The 13,730-nt window shown below is 36.7% G+C and overlaps 1 protein-coding gene across 4 annotated transcripts in view; it reads left to right on the top strand.

Moving 5' to 3' along the window:
* AFTPH (aftiphilin) overlaps positions 1–13,730 on the top strand; it is a 46,818-nt gene that overhangs the window by 28,984 nt on the left and 4,104 nt on the right. For 2 of the 4 annotated variants that reach the window (XM_084284654.1, XM_084284655.1), the window contains 3 exons: positions 5,197–5,257; positions 6,975–7,058; positions 11,083–11,206. In XM_084284654.1, coding sequence (XP_084140780.1) covers positions 5,197–5,257; positions 6,975–7,058; positions 11,083–11,206 — 269 coding nt within the window. The remainder of the gene's footprint in view (positions 1–5,196; positions 5,258–6,974; positions 7,059–11,082; positions 11,207–13,730) is intronic. The other 2 variants (XM_084284656.1, XR_014618311.1) reach the window with 2 other exon arrangements.

The raw sequence follows: 13,730 nt of genomic DNA, 5'->3' as shown, positions 1-13,730 counted from the left end.
TAAGACCCTCTACTTATCAAAGTCTTTTTTCTTCTTCATCCCCTTTAGTTATGAGTGTTTTGTACTTCTGGGTACTCCTGTAGCAGACTATCCAATTCCTTGTCACATTTTGATTATCTGGTCCCCTTGCTTACTGTTCTGACAAGGCCAACTCAGTTCAGTACTTGCAGCCCTGTGAATATATGTAAGAAGCTTCCATGTCTGCATTGCTGGCCTGGATTGTTTTTTTGTGTGTTTTTTTTTGTGTGTGTGTGTTTTTGTTTTTTTGTTTGTTTGGTTTTTTTGTTTGTTTTGTTTTGTTTTGTTTTTCCCAGAAAGACAAATAGTTTGTTTTTTTTTTTTTAAAAAAAAAAAAAAAAGGGTTTGGGGAAAGAGATGAATTAGCATTCTTAAAGGTTAGAGCTCTAAGAGGCCACAGTTAAGTGACATTAAGCTTCTGGGCATGGACAATCAACTGTATGCCTCGGAGACCTTTTTTCTTTCTTGGCATTATCTTCTGTTAATGCTTGGTAGCCTCTGCATGCTTTTGGGAAAATCAGCTTTGCTTCACATTGTGCAGACTAGACTGCCTCTTAGGAATATCCTGGATTTTAGCGGTATTGAGAAGATATGCCCTCACTTTCCTGAGCATTTTGTTACAAATTGTCCTTTAAACATTAATATGCAATGGAAATAAAATAGGCAGTTTTAGCGGATCCTGAAACTTCTTATTCTAAACACAGGTAATTTAGGCACAACTGTGTATCTTCAAGCTTACCAAAATAATCACACGTCAGTTGGGTGAAACTTCCGAATTCCTTCATTTTGATGGAGCAATGATGATGGGTCATTCTTGTATTCAGAAACTTTATAATATTAGCTGCCTTGTTGGAAGGAGAGGCCATGGCTAAAATATTCCTATGCTTTGCCTAGGGAAGGAAAAGAGTTCTCCTTCGTTGAAAGCCTGGCATTTATGGGACTTGTATACAGATCAGTGACTGTGTGTATGACTTCTTCTGATGGAATAGGATTTTGGAAGAAAGATTGTCATGATGCAGAAGTGGGAGTGGGAAGAGCATTTGTAGCAGCACAGAAATACCTTGGTTGTAGGCGAATGGAGGAAAGCATGCAGAGATTTGAAATGGAGAACATTATAAATCAAAAGATTGAGGGGAAAAAAGAAGCAAATCAGCTGCAATAATCTCTTGTAGTTATTATTATATAAATCCTGTATGTTTTAGACTCATTCTCTGCAGAGAATCTTACTGGGTTTGATAGGTTAAGGAAATACAGTGGGCAAATTCCAGTCTGGGCAATTTAAGTTGCAAGGACAATGTTTTGTATTTTGGAAACGATTTGTCCTCTCAAGGAAGTTAAGCTACTGATTGATCTATCACTTTTTGTGTAAGGGTGGCTTGCAGTCTTACTGGGTTTTGTATTTGAAGTTAGTGTCTTAATTTTTTGTTTGATCTCTTGTTTATCTTGACAGTTGGAGATTTTTATTTCTCTGCCTGTGCTCATAACTCTAAGGCAGCAAACAGAATATGAAATAATCCCCTGATTACTTTTACCTTTACATAAGAGCATGGCTTTATCAAGACGCAGGAGGAATAAGAGTGGCTGCTCCAATAGGCAACCATTGATTGAGAAACCACAGAGACAGGTACCCTTCTTTTCTGTAGTGGGCCATGATCGTCTTCAGGCAGTGCAACTAAAATATAATCCGATGTTTGTCAAAAAGGCTGCTGTCTAGGCTTAATGTTGCCTGATTTCTCTTATTTTGATACTGTTCTATGGTTAATGTAGTGTTGAAGTTTATTTATCTTCTCGCTGGCTTTCTAGCAAAAAGTTATCTAAATGTTCTTGCTTTTTTTTTTTTTTTTTTGCTTCAAAGCATCCCCTTCTCCCTGTTTGGGACTCTTTGATAGACCCTAGTGGTAACTTTGTCCCAGCACGCAGGATAACTTTGCAGTTTCTTATCTGTTTAGTTTTGCTTAAGCTTAACATTGGAATAGAAAACTGCAGTGACCCAGACCTTTCCAGAAAAGAATGACCAGCAATTCTTTTCTGCAGGTGCCTATTACAGTATATCTGCACACGTGTAAGCTACTGAATTAGAGATCATGTTGTAACAGAATATGCATCTTATACTTGCTGGGTATTAGGGACTGAACCTTAATTAAACCCCATGGGGTGACAGTCTTTAAAAACACTTTTAATTACATAAGGGACCATCAGGACTTCTAACAATGACAGATGCAAACTACCATGTTATTGGCCACCAGCCAAAGGCTCCATCATGGAACTGCTCTCCAGTTATACATAGGAGAAAGATCCAAGAATATACGTAGTTTTGACAGAGAGAGAAACCTGCAGGTAAGAGATATTATAGGACGTACTATTCTGTCAGATGCAACAAAGTCACTTAAAGGTGGTGTCTGAGGAAAAGTGAATTTTAGAGCTCTCGTAATTTTGCCAATGTCTACACACAATGAAATATATGAGTTACGTCTGTGTAAACCTTTTTCTGAAAGTCATGTTTATGGTGCTCATTTGTGGGATCTATTTAAACATTTGTAATATATGTGTATTACAAGCCTTCCTATTTTTTTCCCTTAGCTTTAAGACAGCAAAATACTTCCCTTTTTTGGAGGGGAGGTAGAAATTAGTTTTCCTGGATAATAATTGGCATGGAGGCGAACGCTTACATTTTAATCTTTTGAATTAGGAAAAAAATCTTGCATAATACCATCCTAAAACTGCCATGTGAAAAACGTCTCTTGCTTTCATCAACTGAAATACGATGCAGTAAAGCCAGCAGGCTTTTTAGTATTCTCTTTCTTACTTCCTTAACATTCAGACTAATACCCTGGCAGTTGAGTATACTTTTTCATTTCTGTACCATGTCCCGTAATATAATATGGAGGGAGGAGTGAGAGCAGATTGCCTTGAATCTTAATATTCTTCTAGATTGGGTGCTTTTCTTCAAAACATATTATTAAAATAATGGTTGTAAATGCAGTAGTCTAACAACCTTGCAGTCTCTGAAAGACAAAACGTTATATTCCTATTTGCAGGGCATGTTTCAATTATCTGAGATTTCAATGCTGTGTTCAGGTGTCCCAGTATAGGTAGTTTTCTTAGGGCCAAGGACATTAGGAACTGAAAACTTTTCCTTTCTGTTTAATTGGCTTTTGTTTCTGCCCTCCCCTTTCACTTTGCTTGCTGATGAAAGGACCAGGGCGTGCCAACATCCTGTATGGATGAGGTCTGATTTCCTTGCCACCCCTTTTTTTTACAAGCAGTTGAAGTCAGCAGAATAGCCTCATCCCATGGAACAGAATAATTTATGTAGTATACCTGCTGATTTAGAGTCAGGTATCTTTTTTTTTTTCTTTTTTTCCCAGCATTTTAGGAAGAATTCATTGCATCCTTTGCCCTCTCCTCAGCAAGTCTGAGAATCATGTAATCATTTAAGGGAAAAGCCTAGCCAGCCATTGGTACCACCTTTTGCATAGTATTTTGTCTCAACCTCCCCAGGACTCATCAGTCCTGACTCATCTTTTGACACAAAATGAAGTGGGTGTTCCTCAGTAAGTCAGGGTTGGTAGGGAGGAACTTTGTTTCACTCTGATTTCATTTTGTTCCCTGCAGAAAACTTCTAGACCATTATACTAGCCTCCATTTTTCCCTTTTATTTTTATTTTTATTTTTATTTTTATTTTTTTAAACTCCCTTTAATGTTAATATATTTTTGGTGTGCCAAACTTTAAACAAGCTGCTGATCATAGTGGTCATTATGTCATCAGGTTTAGCTTTCACACTGGTAACAGGATTTTTCCATCCAAGTCGTTTCAGTGCCAGTAATTTCATTACCAAAGCAAAGTAAAAAATGTAGCATCAGCTCCTTAAGCTCCACGGAGTGAATAGTGTTCTAGTTGTGTTCCTCAGTACTGGAAATATTTCCAAGTCATTAAGTAGGAAAGATTTTTCTAGGCAAGGCTTTTACTATAAGTAAATACAGAAGTCTTCAGCTCCCTTTATTTTTCTTTCTGTAAATACCAATCCCCTAACAAAAGCCTTTTACAGTTAGCTTAGTTGTACAAAGCTAGCTCAGGTTGTTACAGTCTTGATTCATGAATCTGAATATTATTTCATGCTTTTAGGTTTTAAAAGTAAAATAAATAACCCAGCTTTCTCCAAAAGCAAACATAAGCTATGTCTCAGCCACTGAAAGCTCAACAACTAGTGATGCATTTTAAATAATGTTGTGGAGAACTTCAGTTGCTTTTCTTCCACAAGTGTTTGGTTTTGTCTTTTTTTAGTTGTATCAAACTTGTGAAATTGAAGGTGCATCTTTTTCCACCTTTTTTTGCACAAAAGTGCATTATTACTACTTATCTCAGACATTTCTGATACTGTCCTATCGGTTTGTCTTCTGAGAATACAGGAGGACAGCACTTGCAAGTTATGCTACCCCTGAACAGACTTTCCTTGTAAAACATGGTCCATGCTGCTTGTTTGATTCACGTGTGTGTGTGCGCGTGCAGAAGACTGAACAAGAGGAAATGAAAAGGATGGACTCCCAGAAGGAGTCAGTGTTTCCATATTCCTCTTGTTCATCTTACCAGTGGTTTGTTTAGATACCTGATATAATCATTACAGGATAATGAATCACAGGATATTTTTTTCATTTATTTTTGAATAGTTTGTTATTCATGTGTAGGGATTCTGTCTCTTAAAACCCCTCCAATAAAAGAAAGAAAAAGAATCGGGGTATTTTTATGGTAAATAACAGGCTTTGTCTATAATCAGGTCAAAGCATGGATGTATAGATGGCTTTCACTAATAACCCTATTCTAAAATTGCCCTCTAAATTGCATATACACAACTTTTTATGCAAAATGCCTCATCTTCCGTGGAACTAATATTACTTTCAACTATGCCTTAATGGTTTTATCCAATTCATATGTTTTAGTTAATTTGCAAATCCTTTCTGAGTTACCTAATCTGTACTGTTGAGAATTTAGTAGTAAAACAAATCTCCTTCAGATTGTTAGTGCATATTATGAAAATATGCCCCTTGCAAAAGCTGGGGCTTGCTCATTCATTTGTCTTTTTAGTATTTAGATGCTAAAGAATCTGTTGTTTGAACTGCTTTGCATTGTTGTAACCTGTACTGACTATAAAATCTGATTTCTGACTTTTCAACTCTAGGAATCTCTACCACCTGTCCAGTTTGACTGGAGTAGCAGTGGCCTTACTAACCCTTTAGATGGTACGTCTCTCCGTAGAGCCTCTAGCACCAGAGCTAGAGATAAGAAAGCTACAAAGTTCAGACAAACATCTATCTGCTGATTTATTTTTTTAAATATATATATATATATATACACACACACATACATATATATACATATATAAATATATATAATATTTATTTCTTACTCCTAACTTTGGAAATTCAGGCTTTCTTTCTGATTAACTGTACCTCTACGTGAAATACCATGTCGTCTGAAAAATACCGAGTTAAGTATTATTTTAGAGTCATGCCATATTCTAATGACACAGTGGCAATATTAGCACTTCATTATAAATAACTGCAGGTTATAATGAAACTCTGAATATATGAACGTTTTAGAGTGACGAGTTATACTTTGTAAAAGTATTTTTCACCAATGAAGTGTCTCTTTAGACATCCTTTGAATGAAAAACTTGTGTATAGTGGCTACTTCAAAGCACAATATTTTAACCACAAACTGTTTGCAAAAGATGTACTTCTTGACCTGGAAGTTTTCAGATTTACAGATCATTTTATATTTCAAAAATGTGACATCATCTGTTACCACTTTTGCTTACACTCAATAGTAGTTAATTAGAGCTAATTTATTGAAGAGGTAGCTACAAAGTTATTTGTATCTGCAAATGTATATAGTTATCACCTACAAGACCCTTCGCCTAAGTCTATTTTAATAGCAAAGAGTTGTTCCATCACCTCCAGTCTCAGAAATGTAAGTTTATTCAAAGGAAATAAAACAAGTTTTGGAAACTTGTTTGAATGACAGGCTAGAGACCTGTAAAGAAAATGATACCTTTAAGAGGAGCCTGCTGACAACAGTTAATGCATAAGTTGTTCAAAAGCAGGCTAAAAGAAACTGCATCTCTACTGCTTTGGTGTTGCCTCATGGTGTTGTTTCAGAACATATAGGATATAACAGTTTGGATAGTGATATCATGGTGTTGAAGGAAAGCCTGGATGGACTCTTTTGCTGTTGTCTGGTGTCTTATTACTTCAGTCAAATCATCGTGCTTTCTTTTAACAAGCAACTTCTTTAAAATGTATCTTGGTTTGATTTCTGTTTTAGTACTAAAGGGGAACAGTATAATTTACCAGTGAGGAACTGGATATAAGAATGGCATCTATTACCACGTGTTCACATTGTTTTAAGATAATGATAATCAATTGCTTAAAGCTAATATATGAAACTTTAATGGTGTTTTTTGGTAGTTGTTTGTTTTTTTTTTTTGGGGGGGGGGTGGGGAGGAAGAGGGATTCTTTGCTATCTGGGGACCTGCTAAGTCTTCCTGACGAAATAATGACTCTCCATTTCATTGAGGGGAGAAAAAGCCCACTCTATCCTAATTATCAATTGACATATATATTGTTTCCCTTTAATTGATTACATCTTTCTCTCTGGGTCTTGCTGGTTCTCTTTCATTTTTAGATTGAAATAAATATTTCTATTTTGAAGTTACTAGTGTTGATTTCCTTGCTGCATTGTACATGAGGAAATGTGCACTGAATTAAGTTGTTAACATTTTAGAAGGTACAAATTAATACTGTAAGCAATGTTTTCATGTCGATTTTTAAATTGTGTACTGAGTACTAATTATAACTTGCATGTTCAAGTGTGTGTCTTACCCCTTTTTACACATAAACCCCTCCCTTGGCTTACCTTCTATATGGCTGCCTACCAACACGGTCACTGAATTTCAAGCTAGTGGAGGTTCCACTCTTCTGAACCTTGATTTCTTTGGGCCCGTGGATGACAGTAGCTCTAGCAGCACCACCACAATCCCAGGTCAGCAGAGTGTTAAAACCACAACTATAATATTATAACAACTTACTAAAAGCATGAGCACATCACTTGACTTTCCTATAAACAAGGAGAAGTTTTACATTGTGTTTCTCTAAAATGTCTCTCTACTGCATTTTTCCTTTAATCTGTGTTCTGTTTTCTGATGTTTTGTATCAAGTGCGAAGTATTTAAAAGGTACTGTCAGCTCTGTATTGTCACGTTTAAGGAATGGCTCTTTTGCTCTTGCAATTAAGATGTTAAAACACTTTTTTCAAATGAGAGAGATCGAAAGTTAGCTTTTCCAAGCACTTCACTGAAAAAGCTGCAGATGTGACTATCCCCCCCAAAATAAAATAAAATAAAATAAAATACCAGGCTTGTTCCCTCTTATATGTGGGTGTCTCCACATTATATGATTGTGATTGTTATTTGGAAGGTGTGCCAATGTAAAGTTACAGGCCTTAACGTATCACAACCCAGCTGGTATTGTCTTCTACCAGTAGACTGTAAGTTTTTTCTTTGTGTGAATTGCTAATATTAATGATAAGGTGAAAAAAGTGTTTTAACTGCATTCGTCATAGAAAATAAGGATAGTTGCATGTTTGGGGGGCGTTAGTTCATGAATGTTAATTATAAAACTAAAGCATTTTATCCGCAACTTAAAAAGGAGATGAAAATACCACTTTCTCCTTTGAAAAAAATGTGAAAGTAATTGAATTCATTTATCATATGGTTTTGACATGCTTTGAGTATTTTGTGGGAGCTTGTGAAAACCTACACTTCGAATAAATTTCTTCAGGAACTTGAGGGAACACTTTGGGGATTTATCCCAGTGCATAGTCTAAGCAGATAAGGCAAATATTCTTTCAATACAATGCCTGGCAGCAGTTGGGAAGCCACGATAATCACTTTCTTCATAGGAATGGTCTTTTTGCATCTTAATTACTTTAAGAAACCAAGTTTTCTTGGTTAAACCATTTTTAAGAGATTTGAAGCTCTCCTGTATTTTAAAGAAGTGCTTACAATTAGAGTTGTATTTTTTGTTGTTGTTAAAAACCTGATTTTTCAGTTTTGCAATCTGATCATTGAGGGCAATTTTACCTCATCCCAATACGAATATGTTTTTTTTTCTCCAATAGTGAGAAATATCCTTATATAGGTGAAAGATAGCAGATCTGTAATGAAAGTGACAGGTAGCAAATTCGAGATTTTCAAGTCTTACAGATTCTTTGAGAAGTATGTGCAAGTCTATTGACATTCTGGCATCAGTGCCCACTACATGCACTGCTTGTGCAGTCGGGTACGATCCTATATCCTGCTGCTGTGCACACTTGAACTGGTTACTGGAGGGATACTCCCTTAGCCTTTTATTGCACTTTCTCTTTCTTTTTTTTTCTTCTCCTGTTGTTGTTTCATCAAGTACAGGTATCATCACCTTCCCCTCGTATCCCCTGTAGTGCCTGTTTTAAGTTTTTGCTTTTCTTTCCTCCTGACTTGTTTCTGGGAAAGTCATTTGTTTCTTGGCTTGCAGCTCATGTGTTTGTGTGTGTGTGTTTAGGAGCTTTGTGTGGGGTTTGGTTGGCTAACTTTCCCTTAATATCTCATTAAGGTTTTGCGGTGCTTTCCTTAGCTATTCTCTGATAATTTGAATAAAATGGAGAATATGCAACTCTTACTTAAAATGGAAAAGGGAAAAAAAAAATAAAAAAGACCAATTGTTAAATCTTTTGGCTTAAAAATAAACCTTTTTATCAGTAGTAGAAGTTTGTTCTTTCCCTGAAGACCTTAGCTTTACTTACTGTAGGTCTATGGTTTATTCTTTTCAGTCTGATCTAATCAGTTGCCAAAATAACTTATAAAAATTTACCCTCTACGTCATGAACAGGGAGTTACTCATTTCCAGTATGTTCCCACAGATTTACTCTGTTTTATTTTTCACGTTGGTAGCTTAACATAAACGTAGCTGAGTAAAAGGTGTCTAACGGAACAGTAAACTGAGCAGTGACATCACGTTACAGTGAAAACGAATTCAGGACCATAAATGTGAATATCTGAACGATGTAATTCACAAGGTTGCATTTAATGCCTGCTGCAGAGTTGCACGTCAAAGAACTCCTCGTTTCATTCAGTCTTACAATTTGTACCTTAATGGGATTTCGCGGGCTTCTGCAAGTCAAAGTGTATTTCTTCGAGTCTTCTTCTCCCTGTTTGAAAGTGGATATTTTATGGACTAGTTGGGCGTTTTCCTGTTTCCAAGTTCTGTAAACATCTGACAGTACTTAAAGTCATGGTATACTGGTCTCAGTGCAGCACATGTTTTGATGTTTTGCATGAAACTGGATGAAATTTGTTTTGAAAATCCAGACTAAAACATGTAGGTTGAAAGGAGAGCTGATTAATTTCTAATAAACTCCATATTAAATGGAGCAAATCCTCCCCTCTGCCCCCACAGCTTAACCAGATTATTTTCTTAATTTTGCTTTTTGGTTGGCTTAGCTTCCTAACAATGAAGGAGTATTTAACTCTTGCAGAAATAACAAGTGGTCAAGACACTACTTGGGAAGAGCTCAAGCAAAGCAGTCACGAGGATTATTAGCCTCACCTCTTAGTGCACACAGTACTACAGTTACTGGTTGGAAAAGGAAGGACAGTAGGCACAGCAATTTTTCTAATTTAGTTACCGCTTGATATTTCAGGAGTACTTCTAAAAATGCCTTGAATCCAAGCAAGTAGACTGAGTACAATCATCAACATACAAGGCTACAAATACAGTTTTTATGCTAGGTAGCTACAGGGGACTGTTGTGTCCAAGTGTTTGCAGAGGCTGTTCTGCAGTGGTGTACAAAATGTTTCTGTGTTGTCCAAACCAGCTGACATCAGCGTTATGCTTTTTTAGAATGCAGATGTCTAAAAAAAACCAAGATGTTTCTGCCCAAATTCTACACTATTTTTGAAAGTTAGTTATGACTGTGGATGATGCATATACGTGCACTTCATTTTCAAACCATGAGGCATGAAATAGCTGAAAACATACCTGAAGGAATATCACCAATTTAAAATGCTTCTGAGCACCAAAATGTGCTATGTTAGTCCTGATAGGTTTTAATAATTCTGATTTCTAGGCACTTCTTAAAAAGAAAGTGTTTGCTATCTGGAAGTTTTAGAGCCAGTATCCTTACTGAGATATGTATCCCTACTGAGATACGATGCTCGATATTAAAGAGTTAGAATTTCGCCTCTATCTAGGGAGGGCAGGGGTCAGGCAAGTTTCCATTGTTTTCAGAATGACCTCTGCTGATAAAACTTGAGATCGATTTGCAACACATGTAATGTCAGAATTCAGTATCTAACCTATGGCGTCTGAAGCTTTGAAATCAAGGCTGAAACCTCCAGATACTTGATGCTTTGTAGATAAAGGAGATAGAAGAGGAAGCACAGACTGAGGATTTTGGTAGCATCATAACTGTGATTGTCTAACTTTTTTTTTTTAATGTTATTCCACTTGTATGCACTGGAAAAGCTGTTTTTCCTCACTCCAAAATATAAATAAATAAAATAAATAATGGAACCTCTTGTGAAAAGCAAGATACTAAACTCGCTATAATGCATGCCAATGTCGTGTATAATCTCAGAGTTGGCTGCTGCCAACCATCAGCACTCTTTTAATAGAAACAGTTGAGCTGAAGCGATTGAAACAATCCACTGTAACCAAACTGACCTTTTTACAGGTATTTTGCTCTAAAAGGTAAAATCAAATTGTTTGTTTACTCTTAGACTGAGACCTTGTATGCCAGACTTGATCCAAGGTGTGTGCGCTTTGTAATGCAGCTAAAAAGCTACTGAAAAGGGTGGGGAGAGAGGACGCTGTTTTAGAAACACGGACATGTTCCGTCACGTTCTTTTCATGTATCTTGAAACTTTAAATGATTCAGATGTTTACAGAAAACAGTCTCTAGCAAGTTGGTCTGTGGCTAATTATGGCTGTGCTTGTCTCCAACCATCACTGATTATCATTTTATACTATAAGGTGTGGATCCTGAGTTGTATGAATTGACAACCTCAAAACTGGAAACTTCCAATGCAAGCAACAGAGTGACCGATGCATTTGCAAGACTCATGTCCACGGTGGAGAAGGCAAGCACGTCCACAAGGTAAATAAAGTTCATTGTGCTTTTACCCCCCTCCCTGAAAAAGGCGAGGCAAAACGAGAGGAGTGAGTGTGTGTGACATTTCAGGTCAGAAGTTCTTGAATGAGCAAAAGGTTTACATTTAAGATGCAACTGAAAGTTGCATGTTACAAGTATGAAATTCTTACCACCGTAGTTCATATTTTGAATTATCACAAAACTCTAAGGTAAGATGGGAAACATTTTTTCAGCTGACAGAAAAAAGTCACTTTAAAAGCAGGAACCAAATATTTGATTGAAAGATAAGACTTTCTGAAGAACAGAACTGATTTCTAAGAATGGAAGGGTGAGCTGAACCTCATAATTCAAACTGTTAGGACTTTGACAGAAGGCACTGGTAGGTCCTCTACATAATTCATAGATGTGGATATAGTTCTAACATCCATCAAAACTTCAGTGACCAAACATCAGATTCATTTTGCTATTGCAAGTTAATTTTTAAGGAGGTAAAATGTAGCTTGTTTACGATGTCCTTTCTGCCTCGTGGATCTCATGCAAGGTTCTTCTGCGTTTTGTTCTGTAGGGACTCTATATACAGGCTTTAGTTGTCAAATGTCTTCCTTGAAATCAGACCTGTTGAATTGGGTACAGAATATTCTTTCCCTGTTTACGCTTTTATTCTTTGTGTTTATTTTCTGAACATTCATCTTAACAGTAGGATTCTGGACTGTCTTAACATGTAATTAGTGGCTGTGCCCATTAAAGAATCGCTGAGTGATTCTCACAGGGTGAAATGCTCCTATCGTTGAGGAAGTACATGCTTTGTAGATATTTATAAATGTAGTTACTTCACAGCTAATAAACAGTAAGATGTCCTCACTCTGAATGAGCTTCAGGGTTTATTTATTACTCTATAGCTAAATAAATGGATTTCCACGCATCATAGCACTTAAAACGTGCACACACAAAAATTGCATCATATGTAGGAATTCTTAGTGTTTGAAGGTAACAGGCTTCCTTAAAATAAGTAAAAAGAGCTCTTTTAGACCATGTTCTTTCATTATGATTGTGTTAGTTTTCTTGCAGTGAAAATGTTAAAAGTGAACACAGCTTTTTGAAAAAGCTCAACACTCCATGAAATTTCAAGAGAGAACCAGTAGAGGGAACTCCACTCCTCGGTGCTGATTTTTTCTCTCTGCTTTTGGATTGCCTGTTTTTCTATCCATGGAGGATGTATACTTATGAAGATAAGCAACTGGAAGGGAAAAAAAAAGTTAGTTTTACTAGCTAAATAGAAAACTTAGCAACAGTTGAAATAACTTTGTCATATATTCCAAGTCTAGTTTAAAAGTAACCGCAAATTTGCAGCAGGGCATCCAAACTCCAAAAGTATATTTATTATTTTCTTTATCTCCCTTTTAGATTTCTGCCTCCTTGCTTGCCAGACCTTTAAGATGTCTTAGCTTGCTTTTTCTTTACAAATGAGCAGGGTAGTCTGCTTTGCTTAAATGAATGTTGACCTTCATTTTCTGTATTGTTTTCTTGATGTGTGGGTGGGGATTTTTTTTTTTTTTTTTTTTTTTAAATGCTTCCACAGCACACTTGAAACTTTTATTTGCTATGTTGGAGCTGTTTAGATGTCAAAGTTCTTCGCCAGTTCTGGAGAGTATTTCTTAGTGATATGAAGAGATTCTGGATCTGTGTTGTAGGAATATAGCTGCCTATAGCGAAAGGCTGGAGACCTCAGGCTTACCAGTTAAGTTCAGACATGCACACAGATCAGCTGTTTTAAAGCAGCTGTTTTCAGTGTTAAACACATTTTGTAGGCTCTTCATCAACTCTGATTATTTTTATATTAAGTTTTTCATCTATTCTGATTTTGTGCTCTGTGAACTAAAAGCAGTCTGCTTTTCAGTTTTTCAAGGCAGAACCCTTCAAAGAGATAAGGTCTTGTCTCAACAGTATACTAAATATGTTCCAGTGTCTTAGCTTTTTCCTAATGAAATTGTCTTTTGAAATTTTTATTTGTCATGAACTGAAATCTTTAAAATAGGAGTGGCTGAGTACAGACAGCTCAGCAAAGACGATCTGCGTGCTGTAGCTTGGAAACAGACTTAACCATTCCTGACAAATAGGCAGGAGAAGATGTGGCCAGTGGCTTAACACCACTTTGATGGCTACTTCAGTTGTGCTAAAACTACCCCATGTCTGTCTGTAACTTGTCTGAACTCAAGAGCTTTGAGGTTAGGGTTTAGAGGGAAAGTACCATTATTCAACTGTAGGACAGCCGTGTGAACAGTCGTCTCGGTTTGAAATACCTCCATCTTTTGCTTGCAGAGGAGAGGAAACTTCCCAGCTTGAATCTGAGATCTTGAAGGTAGCAGTATGGAAAGCCAGTGCTCCAGTTCAGCATTCCACTGACACTCTGCAGCCTTGCCCAATTCTGTAGAATTGGCAGAGATAAAAAGTTTATCTGCTGTCTTTCTGAAGAAAAGCAGAGCACTGATACTGTTCCAAGAACTGGCTGAAACCCTCATTTAAACTGGAA

This window comes from Netta rufina, assembly GCF_964035555.1.
Source record: "Netta rufina genome assembly, chromosome: 3".
NCBI classification, from domain to species: Eukaryota; Metazoa; Chordata; class Aves; order Anseriformes; family Anatidae; genus Netta; species Netta rufina.
Note: the sequence above shows the minus strand (reverse complement) of the source record. Positions and strands in the feature narration are given on the sequence as shown.